The 19,827-nt window shown below is 39.1% G+C and overlaps 2 protein-coding genes across 4 annotated transcripts in view; one reads left to right on the forward strand and one right to left on the reverse strand.

Moving 5' to 3' along the window:
- The window catches only part of LOC107385029 (synaptotagmin-2), a 31,225-nt gene extending 20,035 nt beyond the window's left edge, over positions 1–11,190 (forward strand). For 2 of the 3 annotated variants that reach the window (XM_015958597.3, XM_015958598.3), the window contains exons 4-9: positions 2,911–3,045; positions 3,138–3,305; positions 4,463–4,630; positions 4,724–4,841; positions 6,125–6,258; positions 7,579–11,190. In XM_015958597.3, coding sequence (XP_015814083.3) covers positions 2,911–3,045; positions 3,138–3,305; positions 4,463–4,630; positions 4,724–4,841; positions 6,125–6,258; positions 7,579–7,794 — 939 coding nt within the window. In that variant the 3' untranslated portion in view covers positions 7,795–11,190. The remainder of the gene's footprint in view (positions 1–2,910; positions 3,046–3,137; positions 3,306–4,462; positions 4,631–4,723; positions 4,842–6,124; positions 6,259–7,578) is intronic. The other variant, XM_070549492.1, reaches the window with a different exon arrangement.
- Positions 11,191–11,350: 160 nt separating this feature from the next.
- Positions 11,351–18,723, reverse strand: LOC107385031 (protein phosphatase 1 regulatory subunit 12B). Its single transcript, XM_054731601.2, has 7 exons — positions 18,413–18,723; positions 16,613–16,629; positions 16,396–16,534; positions 14,274–14,375; positions 14,117–14,164; positions 13,996–14,046; positions 11,351–11,868 (listed from the first exon to the last, which is right to left on the reverse strand). Exons 1-7 carry the CDS (start codon positions 18,512–18,514, stop codon positions 11,782–11,784), a joined length of 546 nt encoding a protein of 181 aa, XP_054587576.2. The 5' UTR covers positions 18,515–18,723; the 3' UTR covers positions 11,351–11,781.
- Positions 18,724–19,827: the final 1,104 nt, after the last annotated feature.

The raw sequence follows: 19,827 nt of genomic DNA on the forward strand, positions 1-19,827 counted from the left end.
CATAAACCCAGGAGAGGAGAGCCTAACCATCTAACACAATGTAGCCACACCAATATGGAAAGAATATTGGATTACAAGATGAAATGCAACTCCTTGTTTAACACTCTTAATCTCTGCATGTGATGGAGGGCATGGTTGGTTGTTTGGACGATATGGATGATGATAAAAACTGCATGATAAGCTAAACTTATCAAACACTTCCTGTTTGGTGTCCAATCCTTCCCTTCAGTGGTGCTTAATCTAGCATGTTTTAATGTTTTTCTGCTCTAACACACATGCTGAGGTCTTCGGGGTTGAACACACTTGTGCAGAAAATAAGGGCATGCAGAAAAGATCAATTCAAGCATTGAATCAAGTGTTTCAGTAGAGAAACATCTAAAACATGCAAGACTGAGCTCCTGGAGAACCAGGATAGGACACCTCTGCTTTGGACTGTAATTTTCAACAAGTAGGATGTGGAGACGCTAAAAATATGCTACAAAGTCCTTATCACTTCGACAAAGACTTTTTAACCAGCAGGCTGTGTCTCTAAGTCACAAATCATTTAGGATAAAAGTGAAAACTGAAATTGTGTTCCTAACTTTGGATCTGTTGGTTTTTCATTTACTTTTAAGCATAAAGAAACAGATTATAGTTTACTCAGACTTAAAGCAGTTGTCCCAGTAAAACATTCTTATCTAGAAACCATGAAAACACATGCGCGCGCGCGCGCACACACACACACACACACACACACACACACACACACACACACACACACACACACACACACACACACACACACAACATTGAAGTTGCTATTTAATAGTTTTTAAACAAGTGATTCAAACCAAAATGAAACATTTTTTAAGTAAATTGATGAAATTCAACTCATTTATTTCTCACGTCATTTACTTTATTCATTTCCATCTCTGTTGCAGCTCCACTGCTCCTCTCCCTATTGTTTTATAAAAGGGAGAGTGAATGCAGTGTGTCAAAGTTGATATATCTCTTAACCAACAGCAGAGGGAGCCACTGAGTCCAATACAGCAAATATTTGGCATGCCCATTTAATATAAAATAGTCAGACTGGGTCGTCAGACCAGATATGCATAAGTTGATAATTCCTTGTCAGAATGAACACATCAGCTTTCCATAATGCCATTAGTTCCCAATTCACAACCATAACCTAATATATGTCTTATACATATCTTCCTGTTAGATAGAATTTTTAATGAGCTAAACAAATATTTCTGAATCTGTAGTTTGATAATGTTTAATTTAATTGCAAATCTCAACAATAAGAAAAATCTAGACACACATTTTAAAGAAATAAACAATCAATTATCTCATTAAGGATTTTAACACTGAATTTATGTCTAATTCTAATCCGGTTTGGGCATCAGAGATCAAATTAATGAGTTTACAAACAATTTGAGATTTTCAAAACTCAACAAAACATAATTTTTGTACATTTTATATGTTGATTTCTCAAAACCAAGACAATACATTGCTCACATTTCTTATAAGTTTTATAAAATATTTGTGCGTGAGCAACACCTTTAACAACAACTGAACTGTTTCTAAAACTGAATTTTTAACCAGAACAAATGGCTTTTCATAGAAATCTATGGTTTCCAGACATTTCAAAGGGAATATTTTACTTTGACAACTTAATTTGAATAAACATCTTGACTAAATTAACCATCACCGTATAATGGTTTATATTTGCTGTTGTGAGCCAGTTCCTTGAGTTTTTCTGCAGGCAAAACTGAAAAATGGCAATATGGTGCAAAAGTCAATTTATGTCAGTAATTCAGTTTAGACTGAGAGACCATCTAAAGGCTCAGGAACCCTTTGCAGGTGTTCTGGATTCATGAGCTGATAAGAGTGTGACACTTTGAGGCTAGAATGTTGAACCTTTTCAACATACTAGTTGTCTGAGATTGTGAATGTGGGGTTGTAATAAGCTGTAAACCACAATCATCACAATTATAACAAGTACAGCCTTAAAATGTCTGGTTTGTATGGAATGAGTCCATCTTGGGCTGCACAGTGGTGCGGTGGCTAGTGCTGGTCCTGGGTTCAAATCCCAACGTGGGGTGGTTCTGCATGGAGTTTGCATGTTCTACCTGTGCATGCATGGGTTTTCTCAGGGTACTCTGGCTTGCTCCCACAGTCCAAAAACACGACTGTCAGGTTGTTTGATTTCTCTAAATGGTCCTTAGGTGTGAGTGTGCTTGGTTGTTTGTCCCATGTGTGTTTCTGTGTAACACTGCGATGGACTGGCAACCTGTCCAGGGTGGACCCCGCTTGCTTGCCCAGAGACCGCTGGAGATGGGCACCAGCCCCCCGCGACCCCCGTGGACAAGCGGGTATAGAAAATGGATGAATGGAGTCTATCTGATAAATTAGCTTCAACTTTAGGTAGATTTACTGGCATGAAAGAAAGTTTGCACCATATTCTCATTATTCTAGTTTCATTTGTAGTCTGAAATGTATCTCCTTGTTGATTTGGTGACGTTAAACATTTAACCAGTTAACAACGAGACAATCTCTTTTACTTTCTGATTTCACTGAAGAGTTCTGGCCCCCTTTTAGTAGAACTAGCATGCAATGACTGACTCTGGCTTCTACTGTTCATCTCAAGCATGTCAAAGGAATTGCCCTCTGATCCCAAAAGAAAAACAGTGACATGATGAGGGGTGTGTGAATGCTGAATTGGACGAATCTGAAAATTCTCCCCCTTTCTGAGTGGGTAAATCTTTAGTTTTGATCAGCAGGCCCTGTGCAGGTAAGGAGAAACCAAAACGAGTAAAATGTCCAGGAGTTGCAGTGTCTGTGGCATGCTGGTTGTTATGGGGAATCCTGTGCTGCAAATGGGACCCATGCAACCTGTAATTCAGTTTCTTTGTGACCTTTTCACCACAGAAAAACCAGGATGACGATGATGACGAAGGCGAAACCGGGATGACAGAAGAAGAGAAGGAGGAGGAAGAGGAGAAAGAACAAGAAAAACTGGGGAAGCTGCAATACTCCATCGATTACGACTTTGAGAACACCAAGGTTCTTAACAAATACGACTCTGACTCAAGTTCATGGATTTATTTTTTACATAATTAGTTTTCATCATATCCTAATAAATCATCTGTACTCAGCTCACCGTCGGGATCCTTCAAGCTGCAGACCTGATGTCGATGGACTCGGGTGGAACATCTGACCCCTATGTCAGAGTCCTGCTCCATCCTGATAAGAAGAAGAAGTTTGACACCAAAGTTCACAAGAAAACACTAAACCCTGTCTTCAATGAGACGTTTGTTTTTAAAGTAAGTTTGTGTGTCACTGCACACATTTTGGATGACAGCAAATGTTAGAACAAAAATAATAAAGGAGCAATACATAAGAACTCCACTGTGAAGTAATCACAAAACAGTCTTCATACAGTAAGTATAAATATATGTTAAATGCGATTGTTTGCCGCTTGGTCCTAGTCTCCCCCCTCCCCCCTCGCAAAACAAAGATCTACGTCCATGCCTTACACTCCGTAAGCAAGTTACTGCAAAGCTACTGCAGGACAAAATCCTGGAGCTGCTCCTGAAGCCATGCCATCTTTTTTGTTTTACTCTAATATCGGGTCAAACAGGCTAGGCTAACGTTGAGCTAATAATGCAGTAACTAAATGTGACCACATGAGGTCACCCTTACGTCATTCTTACATATTAAACCTTTCAGTGTCCTTCACAATCAAACGAAAGGAGATATAAAGTGGTCCTTCACTCGTTTTTAATACATTTTCAGTAGTCTCTAGTAGGAATGAATACCGTGTAAGTTGTTTTCTGGGAACACAAAGCTCCGGTGCACCTATTTCAGCAAAGAGATTTCAACCAGAGGGGAAAGTAGCTTCAGAAGACAGGATTTTCTGATATTTGGACATCTCGCCCCTGATTGGCTAACAGCAATACAACTCTATCACTGACTCCATTTGTTCTGCAATGTTGATGTTTTATCGCCACAAATAACACAAGCCTGAAGGAGTTCTACTGTGTGGTGGAGCTGCTAATGCTAACGGTTAGCTTCTGCTAGCCGAGACGTCCTCTGCTTTTTCCTGGACTCTAAACCATCAACAGCCTTCCCCGTCGTGAGCCAAGATGGGTGAATTCATAAATGTTAAGAGACAGTGTGACGTAGATCTGACAAGGTTTTCAAATCCTCGAGTTTCACCGTCTATTTTTAGTCAGAACCTAACGCAGGAGATAGGTGTGAGGTTCCATTAGTCATCACACACTGGTTAAACTCATCTCTGCATGAGTTTGGGGATCAGTGAACTGCATTAGTGGCCATGTCTGAGAAATATTTTGGTGGTTTTACCACCTTTCCAGTTTATTTTGTGTCTTTACAAATAATTGTGAGCTATTAGCTTTTACAGATATTTTTAAATGAAAATTTTAATGAACATTAAGATAAAGAAACCTTTGCTGATCAGGTGCCCTACGAGGAGCTGGGTGGGAAGACGCTGATGATGTCGGTGTACGATTATGACAGATTCTCCAAACACGACGTCATTGGAGAAGTGAAGCTGCCCATGAACACCATCGACCTTGGGCGTCCAATTGAAGAGTGGCGGGACCTGGAGAGTGCTGACCAAGAGGAGGTTCTACTTAGAATGCTTAAAGCTATGAATTTAAATGTTAGCATCAAGTGATCTGGATAACAAATCAATTTGATGTTTTTCTTGTTTTCCCAGCCTGAGAAACTCGGAGACATCTGCATCTCCCTCCGTTACGTCCCCACTGCTGGGAAGCTCACCGTCTGCATCCTGGAGGCCAAAAATCTGAAGAAGATGGATGCCTGTGGATTATCTGGTATAAAACATTTAAACTAATTAAGGAAGATTGGTACCTACACCCTAAGGAGGGTGTGTGGGAGTTCGCCCAATCATTCTACATGTGTTTTGTGGACTGTGTCCCTCGGAGGGCCCTTTGGGGGCACTTCGGGAGTATGGGGTACCAGGCCCTCTGATACAGGCTGTTAGGTCCCTGTAAGACCGGTGTCAGAGCTTGCTCTGCATTGCTGGCAGTGAGTCAAGCTCGTTTCCAGTGAGAGTTGGACTCTGCCAAGGCTGCCCTTTGTCACCGATTCTGTTCATAACTTTTATGGACAGGATTTCTAGGTGCAGCCAAGGTGTTGACGATATCTGTTTTGGTGGCCTAAGGGTTGAATCTCTGCTTTTTGCAGATGGTGGTCTTGAGTCAGAAAAGGGTAGAATGCCTTCTCCGGGGCAGGGACGAGGTCCTGCCTCAAGTGGAGGAGTCTAAGTATCTCAGGGTCTTGTTCACGAGTGAGGGAAAGATGGAGAGCAAGGTCGACATGAGGATTGGTGCTGCATCTGCAGTGATGTGTTCGTTGTATAGATCTGTCTTGGTGAAAAGAGAGTTGAGCCAGTAGGCGAAGCTCTCAATTTACCGGTCAATGTACATTCCTACCCTCATGTATGGTCACGAGCTTTGGGTGGTGACCGAAAGAACAAGATCGCAGATACAAGCGGCCGAAATTAGTTTTTTCTGCAGGGTGGCTGGACTCTCCCTTAGAGATAGGGTGAGAAGCTCAGTCATCCAGAGGGGCTCGGAGTGGACCCGCTGCTCCTCTTCATAGAGAGGAGCCAGCTGAGGTGGCTCGGGCATCTGTTTAGGATGCCTCCCTGGTGAGGTTTTCTGGGCACATTCAACTGGGAGGAGACCTAAAGAAAGATCCAGGACACGCTGGAGAAACTACGTCTCTCGGCTGGCCAGGGAACACCTTGGAATTCCTCTGAGGAGCTGGCCCAAGTGGCTGGGGAGAGGGAAGTCTGGGCCTCCCTGCGTAGGCTGCTGCTTCCGTGACCCGACACCGGATGAGGGGACGAAAATGGATGGATGGAAGTTTGGAGTGATGCTCATTAGGTCTTCAGAAAAGCACATCAAATCGAAGAGCAAAGTTTCAAAATAGAAAGATCAATGGAAAGGATGTCAAGTTGAACTTAAGTCCATCTTTTATAGAAAGTTTTAGAAAGGAAGATATTTAGCTTTTTCAGCACCAAAAAGTAAGGAACTGAAAATCTAGCATTATGTATCAGCGCTGAAAGCAAAATTGCTAAAATCTCTTCTAGATCCTTATGTGAAGATCCAGCTGCTGCAGGGGGGTAAGAGACTGAAGAAGAAGAAGACAACTGTCAAGAAGAACACCCTCAACCCTTATTATAACGAATCCTTCAGCTTTGAAATCCCACTGGAACAGATGCAGGTAAAAGTCATATAAAACATTTGTGTCACTGATATGATTTATTGTCTTTTTTAATTTGTTAAATACTTTTGATTTTAATGAAAATGTTAATACATTTTGGAGTTTTATTCCTGTGAATGTCAACCTCTATGGCTTTTGTTTTGAAAAGATGGAGGCAACATCTATGGTTACACAGGCAAAGGCTTCTGCACTTTCTAAAATTCGCAAATCCTCTAAGGACAAAATTATTCCCAACTCCTGGTTATAACCATCTTAGCTAGTGACCCCAGTTCATAGCGTTAAACCATTTTAATTATTGAACTTTGTCTCATCCTCTTGTGCATCAATCAGTTATAAATATTTCTTATTTTAACATGTTTCAGGCTTTTTTTTTTTACTTTCACAGGTGGAGTGTTATAGACTCAGCTATGACGCCACCTGATATCAAAACTTTATTAGAATTGCTTTTGATTGTTTTTAATCCCAACGGACATGGAGATGGAGATGAAAGGAAGAGGTGGGGGAAAGTTCACAAAAATAAACTGTAAAGAGGGCTGGGGGCACACACACACATACACACACACACACACACACACACACACACACACACACACACACACACACACACACACACACACACACACACACACACACACACACACACAACAAAACTGTGCCAGCCACATGACAACATTTAACAGTAACAATGTTTGCTGACATGCACATGGTAATTCATAGTACATTTAGTGTCAACTACATCCCGGGGTAATGTGTCAAAAAGACCCAAGCACATACTTGTGAGAGCACTATGTGAGCACCTGTTAGCGTACATGTGCTTGTGTGAGTAAGGTTTCTCTGCAGGAATGCTCAATAATGAGTGTGAGGGGTCACAGACCTGCCCCCCAAGACCCCTGGACGATGGAGACGATCTAAACATCTAGAGGTCACTCTATGTGACCTCATGGGAGTTTGCCAAAGGATCAGTTTCACCCATTTCCCAGACCCCAGCAGAGGCCCGACAGAGGCCAAGGGCCCAGGCCCCACCAGGCAGCCACCGGGAGCAAGCCGGCAGATACAACACCCAGCCCTAGACACGGGCAGACAGTGGCATCACCCACCAGCAAGAAATGTGTCAGGGGACAGATGTGGTTCAGATAAATGGAGCTTAAGCAAAATAGGTTTTAGTGCAAAAATTAATCATAAAGGATTGTCAAAGGACTCTTCTCACATATTTTATTGTCCCTAACACTCAAGGGGGGAAACATAGATAATAGAAAAATAAACAATAGGGGCAAATTTTTCTCGCTAACATAGAAATGGGTTTTTCTCTTTCTTTCCTAGAAAATCTTGGTGGTCGTCACAGTGTTTGATTATGACAAGATAGGTAAGAACGACGCCATCGGGAAGATCTTTGTCGGCAGCAAGGCGACTGGCTTAGGTCTTAAGCACTGGTCAGACATGCTGGCTAACCCACGCCGACCCATCGCCCAGTGGCATGCGCTGCAGCCAGAGGAGGATATTGATGGGCAGCTCGCAGCTCTGGCTGCAAAGAAATAACCACCTCACCAACCAGCTCTTTGCTCTAAACCACCCTGATCCTGTTCTGCATGAACCCTGCAACCTGACAAATGACTCAATACGGAATCCTGCTCAGCAAAAAAAAAAAAAAAAAGACAAACGTTAGAAAATCCTTTCATTCGGGATGAGTCAAAGGAAACTCTCTCTAGCATCAGATGTCAGTGTTTACTGAACAGAGGGATGTTGATTTACTGAGTGAGCTGTTCATTAATGATCGAGTTTTGGTCTTTTTGGTTTGAAGAAACTGATTTACAGGGTGCTTAAACCGAATGAATACATAATGAAGATAATGCTGGATTTAAAAAGCTTTAGTTTAGTTTATAGAGCATGCCTTTAATTAACCCTACTGCTCTGCACACACCTCACCCAGTATTAGCTTGCTCTAAGTGTTCCACCACCTCCAATAGAAGGTTCTGTAGTTTTGAAAAGAGTCAGTTTGTTCTCAAGTCCAAGAGTTTGGATCTAAGCTGAACCAGATGATGTAGCAATTATTTTTTTCTTGCTATGAAATCACATCTGTGCATTTAAAGTTCAACACCACGTTTATTCTGTCAGATCTAATGTAGGACAGAAATCAAAAGGGTGCCTTCCTGATGTGACATTTTGAGTTGATAGCTTGGTTTTAGTGTTTATTTCAGAAGCTGTCAGGGAAACTGAATGTGCTGCTGGACGTACGGCCCTGACTATTTGGACACCAGAAGGATTTGTGCTATGCTGCTTTTTAATTCTGCCGCTGCTGCTAAATAACTCGACTAACTCATTTTATTTTGAAAGGAACTGACTTGTACAGTATTGCTTTCCGTCAAAGTCAAGGAGTATTATTTTAGATAGAAAATTAGGTAACACTTTATAATAAGGGTCTCTTTATTAAATTTACTTAATGCATTTTGTGTGCTCCAAACACAACTAAAACTACAATTAAATGATTCATGACATCACTCTTCACAAAGAAAAGAAAGGTAGAATAAAATCTACTTTTTTTACTGTTATGTTTTCTAGTTGTTAGAAGGCAGTAACATTATCTACATGAGCTTTAGTACAGCAGGAGCTCACAAGCAAACACGCTACATTAATCTTGTAACCCTCAGCAGAACTTCTCCAGAACTCTACACTACACCTCTATTACATCCATGTCCATTATATTTCATAAATAACACAAATACCAATATTTACAAATCTCACCCAATCCCACGATGGTTTCCTTTATACTGAGACCAAAGTAAGCAAATAGACCTTCTGGTTACAGAAATATACTCACCACAGTGTGGGTATGTTCCTCCCTAATATTGTTATTGATTAAAAAAAATTGCTTGGATACAAATTGTTCTGAATGATTAAAACACGATTAATCAAGATTTATTAATTACATAGCCTCTAACTAATTAGATTATTTTTAATCGAGTCCCACCCCTATTATTATTATTATTATTATTATTATTATTATTATTACAAAAACTACACAAACAATAAAGAATGATGGAATGTTCAAAGACAAAATGTTGAAATGTTTGATTTCTTCCTTCCAAATTGGCAGAATTTAACTGCTGACTTTAAGAAATGAATCAACACACATAAACACAAACTGACCAAAAGTATTGATCATGTATTAAAGGACAAATGAAAATATGTCATGTGATTAGTCTGTACTTTGATTGGCCGGTACTTCTGATGCAACATTTCACTCATTTCTGCTGTAGGGGTAATCATTAGAGCTGAGGTATCGTTCCTCAGCTCAAAGTGGCATCTGAAGGTGTCGACATTGAAAAAAACCTAATAAATAAACAGCTATGTCATCTCCTAAAATAAATTATTCAGAACACATAAAACATGAAGTTGAACTCAGTGGTTTTCAAAATTTCAACACAATAAAAAACAAATTAAACACGGAAATTCTGTTTATTGAAAAACTTGTGTTTCCTCACTCAAGAAAGCTGAGCAGCAGCAGCAGCAGCATGCAGACTGGTTCACCCACGGAGCTTCACTGCACACACCTGTTAATAGGCTACAGCATGTCATTATGAGACATTGTAAATAGTAGCATGTTTTAAAGAGAATCTATACATGTGTTGTGAATGTGTGTTTGTGATTTGTGTCATTTTTATAATAAATTAGAGTAATAAAAAGTGCACTGGCTGCAAAGTGTATGTATTTTTTCTGATTGAAGCTGAATGGTTGATTGAAACATTCACAGAAATAGAGTTTTATTTTTTTGTGATGCAAAAACCCCTCAAACCACTGCATGACTGTGTTTTTATTTCTTTGTCTTCTGTCATCTTAAATGTTCATCTGGCCTGAAATCAGTTCTGATTCATGTTTCTAACCAACTTTATATACAAAACCAAAACTTTTGTCTCAGTGTGACTTTGAGTGTTTTCTTTATTTATTCCTGCCAAATGTGTAGTGAAAACCTTTTTTCGTAATTCCCACCACACATTTTATTTCTCTACATGATCATTTCTGTGAATTATTACATCATATTGATGCTGTTCTCTTGTTTATTGGTATGATAATCAATAATAATCACCACTTTCTGAATGAAGACGGTGTTAAAGTCATGCATTAGAATGGGAAGAGTTGATAGTGTGACAGTAGTGCATGATTTTACATCCGGCTGTGTTTCCTCGTCTGTTCTTTGAGACAAGTATTTCATCGATCTTTCTGTTAGCACATGCTGCGCGAGGATAAATAACCCTTGTTTATATTCCAGCCCATCAATGCTTTATTCTCTCCAGAAGCTAAAATGAAGATACATTAATCTGCAGTTTGTCAGAACCTGGATTTTTTCTGTAAAGAGACGTCTAATTATGTTGTCAGCCGTGTGTTTGGTTGCAAATCTGGTCGAATTTGGTGTGTTGTCACATTCTGTGCATTTGCAACAAGGACCTGCTCCTTTGTTTTCTGATTTTGAATCTTACGAATGTTTTCCTGCAATGCAGACAACAAAATCCATGTCTTCCAGGGTTTCTCAAGAAAAACAGTAACCCAACCTGGGAAAACAAATAACAATGATGCTGCGATATCACCAACCTGCTGTTTTCATTGTGGTTCCCCTGCAGTCCCGCCTCACTATATGTCAACAGAGCCACGACACACACCTTGTTATTGTCTCGTTTACAACCGAAGCTACATAGACGAGGCTACGCTCCTCCTCGTTGACCCTAGTTTTAGTCTGTTGTGTACGTGTGCCACTAGTTGTGCCTTTTTTGTGAAATGCATGATTTTATTTTCTGCCAAAGTTTCTTCCAGCAACAAAAGACCAAAAAACGTATCCACGTGTAAACTTGAATCTATGTAGAGAATATGCGAGGCAGCCTATCTGTGTGTTGTGAAACTGTAATCATAAATAATAAATAATAATAAAAGCATTTTTTAGAATCTAAGTCTTGTGTGGCTTACTTTAAAAGGTGTTTTTAAACTGGTGGTCAGTAGATGGCAGTGTGGGGCAGCGTTTTTGTGTCTTTCAACATTTTATTTACTTCAATTTAAATGTATTTTTTATTATGATGTAAGAAGGATTGATTTTATTCAATTATATATTGTACTCATTTATTTTTTAAATAAATCTTCAGTTTATTCCAACAATAGAAGTTTAACCATTTCTGATCATGTTTAAAATAGAAGGATTCATTTTTATTGACTGTATGAACATATATTTTATGTTTAATCCCTCTAACAGCGATGGAAACATATTCACTTAAACTTTCATGCATTTATTTTGTGAGTGTGCAAATAAAAAAATAACATTTTAAATTTATGGTGGGAAAATATCTACATTTATTCCGATAAAACATGCCTTTATAGAACTAAAATGTTAAACCTAAAGCAGGATTAATGCCTGAAATACACAGTTTTTAAATCTTTCACATTAATAATTATTGAAATTTTGTGATGAACTTTTGTCCTTTCAGAGTTTATTTCCCAGGCTGACTGTTTTACGTCTGTTCTCTCTTCCTCTGGTATCCTGTGTCACTTGGAGAGCTTTGTGATGACTCGAATTAAAGCTCCATTCTCATCCTTCAGTCTCTGGTTCTCCAGCTTCAACTCAGCTTTAACCTGCAGACAAAACACAGAAAAATAAAACATGTTCAGATTTATGAGTCACCTGAAAGGGAATTATTTTAATTAAACAAGTTAACTTATTAATTTCAACACATTTGCAAAGGCCGCTGGTATAAATGAGTGTCGTTTTATACCAGTGTTGGTCAATTGTTAATTGACCTTGGTTGGAAAAAAGCTCTGGCGCTCCTGTTTCAGGAAGTAGAAGCAAGTCAGAGCAGAGAGGAGCAGAAGGTGGCAAGAATCCCTATTCTCACACTTCCAACCTTGCTCCCTTCAATTGTGCTTTACCGTCTGGGGTTGAGTAGGGTGTCCCACTTCTCAAGTGCAGAAGTTGATCACTCCACTTTTGTATCTTTTTCTGCACTTTGCCCAAGTCTGCATCGATGCTGACTTCGGACAAGGGTATTACCCACAATCCATTGTTGCGTGGGAATTTCAAGAAGAAGGTGGATTAATGGCTCAAGTGTCTTTTCTGAAAATCCATCCATCCATCCATCCATTGTCGGAACCCGCTTTTCCATGTAGGGTCACGGGGGGACTGGTGCCTATCTCCAGCGGTCAATAGGCAAACAGGCGGGGTACACCCTGGACAGAGAGCCAGTCCATCGCAGGGCAACACAGAGACACACAGGACAAACAATCATGCACACACACACACACACACACACACACACTCACACCCAAGGACAATTTGGACAGACCAATTAACCTGACAGTCATGTTTTTGGACTGTGGGAGGCTAGTTCCATACCGGAGTACCCGGAGAGAACCCACACATGCACAGGGAGAACATGCAAACTCCATGCAGAAAGATCCCAGGCTGAGAAGCGAACCCAGGGCCTTCTTGCTGCAAGGCAACAGCTCTAACCACTGCGCCACTGTGCAGCCCTTTTCTGAAAATATTTATTTTCAAATGGAAAAAGTTAATTTTTAAACAATCAATGATATTTATCCGGATTAAGATGTAATGTGAACAGCAATGGATGTAATATTTGTCAAATCAATGTTTTTTTCTATGAGTATGTAGCACAAACAGCAACCAACATCCCAGCATGCATTGTGGTCACACTGCCTGTGCCAACTCAGCACACTTGTGCACTACACACTCGGGGCCTTTCTGCGCATTTGCTCTAAGTGCACTTCACAGAAGTGTTCAGGGCGAGTATTGGACCAAAGCAAGATTTAGGAGACTTACTTCCTGACATTTGAACATCTCCTCTCTCATTGGCTAATAGCTATGCGACTCTTCTGACTTTGTTTGCTGTACAACTGTGGCAAGTACAACAACGTTTTATCTATTGAAATAACAAAAGCCTTAAGGAGTTCTGCTGTGCTGTGGAGTTGTGAATGATAATGTTAGCTTCTGCTAGCCAAAATGTGGTCTGCCTTGTCCTGGACGCTAAATCATGAACAGCATTCCTCATCACAAGCCAAGATGGGTGCGTCCATGAATGCTAATTTCCAGTGTATTGTAGTTCTGTGTGTCTTTTTCTAATGTAAGCATTTCCCCGCCTATTTTATGTTATGCTAATGCAGGAAAAATATTTTCATGTTTAGGCTGCATGTGAAGGTCAGACTGACCGGTCACATTTAAAAAATAATGAGTAAAAATAGATCTCAGTGAAGATTTCTTTAGTAATGATGTGTTAGACCTAACAGAAATATCACGAGTTTTTATTAATTTTTATTGCTGTAATGTTCTTGCAAAAATGCTCTCTAGATTACAACACACACACACACACACACACACACACACACACACACACACACACACACACACACACACACACACACACACACACACACACACACACCTGTTGTTCTGAATGGCCATATTCAGACCAACATCTTACATTTGTTGAGACATTTTATTGACAGTAAACAAGAGGTTGTTGTTTGTCTCTTGGGCCAAACACAGCAGACAGTCATGAGCTCACTCTAACTACTTATTGCTCAGTAAGCCTTCACACATTCCACAGCCAAGGCATCACAATGGTGACAAATGATGTCAGCTACAAGCATCGCAGACAAAACAGCACACAGAACGCCGAGTTTCATCACCACTGACTGACGAACAGCCAAAGAGTGTCTGGGTAATAAATTTAAAACACATGAAATGACCTTTAATTGATCTTCCATATCTGATATCTTCTTTTTAAGGCTCCAACTCCCCTGTTGAGATAATTCAATACAAATAATTACAATAAAAAATACATATAAATATAAATATAGATATTTGTACCTTTTTTTCTGCTTCAAGCATGTAGGAACCATCATCTGGCTTCCCGTTCTGCAGCACAAAGTTGTTGGTGAACTGAAGCACCATTTCACAATCTATAACATCTTGTCTTTCTTGTTTTTAAATTAGAAAAAACAAAAACAAGATGTTAAAAAAGTACCTGAGTTCTTTGCAGCTGGTCCAGGATTTCAGAGAGCTCCTGTTTACTTGTTTCCAGTCGAGACTTGAGCCTTTGATTAGTGGCTACTGCCTTCTCATACATCTATAAAATACAGACAGAAGTACAAAAGACTCATTTTACTAGTAACCAAATGAAAACAAAAATATTTGTTTAGTTTTCATGGTGTAATGTCAGCGACTGAAGCTTGTTTTAAAGTGACGATCCCATTTTGAAGTTATTTGAATTTGATCTGAAACTATTTTGTGTCGGTTGTATTGTTCACTTCTGCCTGTATATCAGCATTGTGTGGCAAACTGAAATTGTTTACTTGTTTAGATGTGACATCCATGAGTCAAAAATATCCCATTTGGCTATTTTAATATAACCCCTTTCAGCCTAGCATCGAGCTAAACCACCTCTGGCCTTAAAGCAGCAATTTGCAGTTTACTCCTTTTAGGAATTATATTGCAAAGGGTCAAAATATCAGTTTACCAAAATATGTCCATCACAAGGCATGCAAGTGCATTGAGGACAGACCTGGACAGATGCAGAATTCGCAAGTTTTCTCATGGACAAATAAGCTGTTTAAAAAAAATCGTGCTTAACCCTCTGGAGGCAGGCGTTGCAGATTTGCAACACATAAACCTACCTACCTGGTTACTCCACATACGTGTTTCATGAGCATTTTTTAACTCAGAAGCAACCCTGAAGGACTTAGTTGTTCGTCCTTTTATCAAAACTTATTTTGAGCCTGAGAGGGTTAATGTGTTTTTGCCCTGTTGGTCTGCTAGAGGTACGCTATCACAAACAAGCTTCCAGCTGTAATCACGAAAGTAGGGAGAAAGGCTTAAAGGTGTAACACATTTTTCCATCTCTAGATCGTGTCCACTGAAGAAAACCCTCTCGATTTCTTCTTAAAGTGACTAGATGAAGTATCAGGATTAGAACCGTCTTCACAAATTTGCCAAATCCAGTCCGATTAATCTCTTATGCCCCCTGGGGGAGGATCTAAAGGTGGGAAGGGCCAATTTTATTTACTTATTACTGTTCAAATTTTACATAATTGCACAAAATATAAAAGTGTTTCGTAAATATTATAAAATGTTGTTAAAGCTGCAATGGCAAATTTGAAAAACAAATTAGCTTAAAATGTTTTTTCATGCCTCTTAACAACTTTCGGAGCGAAAGCAACTATTGCACCGTCCGGTTGTCTGCCACACTTCCCTGGGACCTCCACTCATTCCACGCTCACGTATTTAGCACTACTGGTGTGAGAGGTTCTCCGCTTAATACTATCAGCGAAGGACAAACAGCCGGCTGCTACCACTTCAACTTTAGGACAAACTACCAGAGTCCCACATACAAAAACATCCTTTGATGTCACAAAAAAACAAAAGACGCTGAAAAACGTTGACTGGTGTTTAGCGCTGCCTCGTTTCATCTGGCATTGCGAGTTTCCGGTTCCGGCAGAAGATACCCGAGGGGAGGAGTGAGTGTTACATGACCGTGTTTGCACTCAGAACCTAGCTTGTTCTGCAGATATGCTTTAGCAGCTTTAACATTAGCCAGTTAATAAAGTTTTATAAAATATGATTATTATTGCATCATATGTTAAATGTTCAAAAAAGAAAATGACTTTAATTTTGATTTTCTTTTTAATTCATTCATACATAAGAGCAGCAGGAGCTCTGGGGGTTGTCCAGTAATTGGAAGGTTGCAGGTTCAATCCTGTCTCCCACCAGAGAATGCTGCTGTTGTGTCCTTGAGCAATACACTGAACCCACCTTGCCTGCTGGTGGTGGCCAGAGGAGCTGGTGGCGCCTGGGCTCAGAAAGCCTCGCCCCTGTCGGTGTGATACACTGTATTGTAAAGCACTTTGGAGTCCTCTGACTCAGAAAGGCGCTACAAGAGCAGATCATGTATCATAAGATGCTCTTGTATTGAACCTTTGACCTGCAGGTCGGCTACTTGCACTAAACGGGGAAAATGAAATTGAACATTTACAGAACAAACGTTTTGCTTCAGCTTGACTTCTTACTGGATAAATACCTTGCAGTCAGAATCCTCTCAACCTAATCTGTTGTCCTTAGAGGAAAGAGCCAGCATTCATTTCATCACCTGCCTTTTTATAGTCACTGTTCAACTTCTCCTCTTCTGCCCTTTTCTTTGCAGACAGTCTGTTCTCCCTCTGTAGGAAGTAGGACTCGGCATGATTTGTTGACGTGTCGGTGAAGGTGCCGGATGACCCAGATGAGCCCAATCTAAAGACATGAGAAAGCTTTTAAAAGTTTTACCCAATTTAAATGAGAAATCTTCTAAAACTGAATTAGGATGCTTACCTCAGCAGTCTTTCATGCTGAAACAAAAGGAAAATGTTTTACAGTTTGATGCGTAATTCAAAAACAGTAAATCTCTCTTTGCAGTTACATTTTCAGACAACAGCACATCTGCATCCATCTATATTTCTGAGACTTTGGCAAACCATGACTGTTGAGTTGCCCATCTCACAGTGAAGCAGTGTTTCAACTTTCCATCCAAAGCTTAATAGCAGTCTGAAATACCAAAGCGAGCTAAAGGAGGGGAGAGGAAACGATCCCTTATATAAACTGACACACAGAGATAACTAAACACATCCAAAAAAGGTAATAACTCTGGCAATGACCCTCACAATTAGTTCACAATCTCGTCTAAAGCTGGAGGGGTTGTGAGGGATTTGTCCGTGGAGATTTAAAAAACCAGAAGAAGAAAAACAGTTTAAAAATAGTTTGACCCCTTTCAAAAGATCAGAGTCAGAGTGTAGAACACAATGTCTGTTGTACTTAGAAGCAAATCAAAAGGTCTGATGGTGGCCAAGTGAAGATTTCTGGGTAAAAGAGGAGGAAATGTGTTGGTGAGCATTTTTTTTACGTTTGTAAAACAAAAGCAGGATTTTTAAAGAGTTTTATTTTACTTGTAGGATCATATATATATATATATATATATATATATATATATATATATATATATATATATATATATATATTTATACTAGTACATCTGATTTCTGCTCATAAAAGTAATTCTACACTTATATTTTCTCCCAAGTCTTTTTTTTTTTTCAGTAAAAAATTTCTTTTGTCAGCGTGGAGTCTTTTTCCACAGACCTCAGGAGGAAACCAGACTTTGTGACAGCTGTTTGAAGAGATGAACGCCAAACCAAATCAACAGGCTGAGTGTAGACAGAGCTTCACAGGCATAAACACTGACGTGCTCCTTCAGTGTGACATTTACAGGACTTCAGTATCATCATAACCAGGCCTGATGTCACCTCCTAATGGCCTCACTCGGTGATGCTCTGAGGTTTATTAATGCTGCTGGAAAAATCCCTGGTTTAAATATAAACTGATGCTGATGGACGAAAAGGTTTTTAAATTTGTACCATTCATGTCCTCAAGTGTGTCTTTATCTCTGAACTGTCCTTTGAGTCCCAGGATCATTTCTATGTTTCCTTTTTCTTTTTCTTTTTTTTTTTGTCTGCTGACCCCTAATTCCCGAGTGGGAATCACAAGCTTCCCGTAGGACCGGCAGAGGCACAAACATCCATGAATATCGTGAGTTCCCACAATCACAGTCCTCCACATGCGTCCCTGTCATCATGTCTTTCAGCTGCTATTATTCTCTTCCAGCATCCCTCCATCCTTCTCTACAAACAAATTCTTGCTATATTCAAACTGATATTTTCTAGAAGTTCAATTAGTTTTATTTAACTCTATTAGCAGCCATGAGGGTTTTTAAACAAAGTTTAAAAAAACGTAGCTTTTATTGGATATACATGAGATTTATTTGTTAGATGTTTAAATGTTTCCATTCAACAGAAAGTTAAGTGTTAAAATATTCAAACTTATGCCATATTTGCAGATAATGGATCTGTTCATGAGTAAAATTAATCACATTTCAAATATGATGAATGTTCTACCTAGAAAATGTAAATTCCTATGTTTACGATGAGCTAACAAAACATGATTGTTACCATATCGCTGCATAAACTTGCGGAATAACAAACAAGTTGCTTAATCAGTAAATTTGACACTTAGTTAAAAGTTGATTTAATTATTTGTTCTGTGTAAACAAGCAGCAAAGAGATGATACTCAGGCCTTACCCTCGAGCTCCTGGAACTGGCAGCAGATGGTGCTGGACAAGAATCAGAGAGCGACTTTCTCAGATGTTCCTGATCTTTCTTGTGGGAAAGTAGAGATGACATAGTTCTGGAACGGCCAAGGCAGCTGCCTGCAGCTGGAAGGTTTTTCCAAATTATGCCTAAAAAGTATTTTTTTACACCAAGATTTTCACAAATCCCAACTAGTCGAACCAGAAACTGAACTCGGATGCGGCCGCTGCAGCACTTTCTTGGTGTGATGGAAAGACATTTCAGATCAGATGAGAGTGAAAGAGAAACACAAGTGTTAGGGAATGTGGAGGGAGCAGTGGGAGTGGGCAGGCTGTAACGTGTGTGTGTGTGTGTGTTTCTGTGTGTGTGTGTGTGTGTGTGTGTGTGTGTGTGTGTGTGTGTGTGTGTGTGTGTGTGTGTGTGTGTGTGTTTGTGTGTGTGTGTTTAGATTAGGAGGGAGTATTGCTCACATGGTCTCTAAAGTGACTCAGGGAAATTCAGAAGAAATAAAAGAATAAATTAATAAAAGTATTGTAAAAGGCAAAATAAATAAATAAAATAAAATAAATAAAAAAACACACACAAAATCAATGTGTTTTAAATAAAAGTGTTACCTAAAGAAGCTTTGTGTTTGTTTCAGCAAATGGAGGAAATAGTCTTTATATGTGCTTCTATAAAGGTTAGTTTCATTTATTCAATTTGTTTTATGGCATGTACTTTTGTCCATTTCAATCTCCTCTAACATGAGGATTTAAAAAAAATTAGGTGAGAATAGCAGTCAATCAAGCCTTTTCTGGAATATTTATGATGTTTTATATTTTACTGCATGCTGAGATTTGGTTACAAAGTCTGGCCATGTGTTGTTTTTTGTTAGAAACATTCAGGTGTGATCATATTTAACTGAATTAACCTGACTGTGTACTCTACTCATTCAAAAGGAAAAAATGTGTAACGCATTTTGTCCAGGTCCTTATTTATTTGTTTACTAAGGAAACCTAAAGCTGCAAAATGGTACAATCTAATGTCTGTGAACGATGCATTTCAGTATCTATATTTAATGCATTTAATTGATGCTTTTAATTCAGAATCATCTAACTGTTGCAGCTCATATAAACGTTACAGGTATATAACAATAATAATAATAATAAAAATAATAATATTCAAATATACATAATATATAATATACAATAATAATAATAATAATATACAAATATATATAATGTACAATAATAATAATAATAATAATAATAATAATAATAATAATAATAATAATAATGAATAAAGGTGGAAATGCAAATTTATCAATAAAACAAGAATAAGAGGCACATTTTCTTATCAGGAGAATTGAGAAAAAAGTTTTCCAGAACTTTGTCACAAACTTGGGTTCTCTTTTGACTTTTAAGAAA

Source organism: Nothobranchius furzeri, chromosome 3 (genome assembly GCF_043380555.1).
Source record: "Nothobranchius furzeri strain GRZ-AD chromosome 3, NfurGRZ-RIMD1, whole genome shotgun sequence".
Classification (NCBI taxonomy): Eukaryota; Metazoa; Chordata; class Actinopteri; order Cyprinodontiformes; family Nothobranchiidae; genus Nothobranchius; species Nothobranchius furzeri.

Excerpts from the sequence above, each read along its gene's own strand:
- LOC107385031 (XM_054731601.2), bottom strand. The coding sequence starts at position 18,514 with ATGTCATCTCTACTTTCCCACAAGAAAGATCAGGAACATCTGAGAAAG. Across the intron at positions 14,165-14,273 it reads ACCAGCTGCAAAGAACTCAG|AACGGGAAGCCAGATGATGG; the intron begins GTACTTTTTTAA and ends TTTGTGCTGCAG. Across the intron at positions 11,869-13,995 it reads ATATGGAAGATCAATTAAAG|GTTAAAGCTGAGTTGAAGCT; the intron begins GTCATTTCATGT and ends TTTTGTCTGCAG.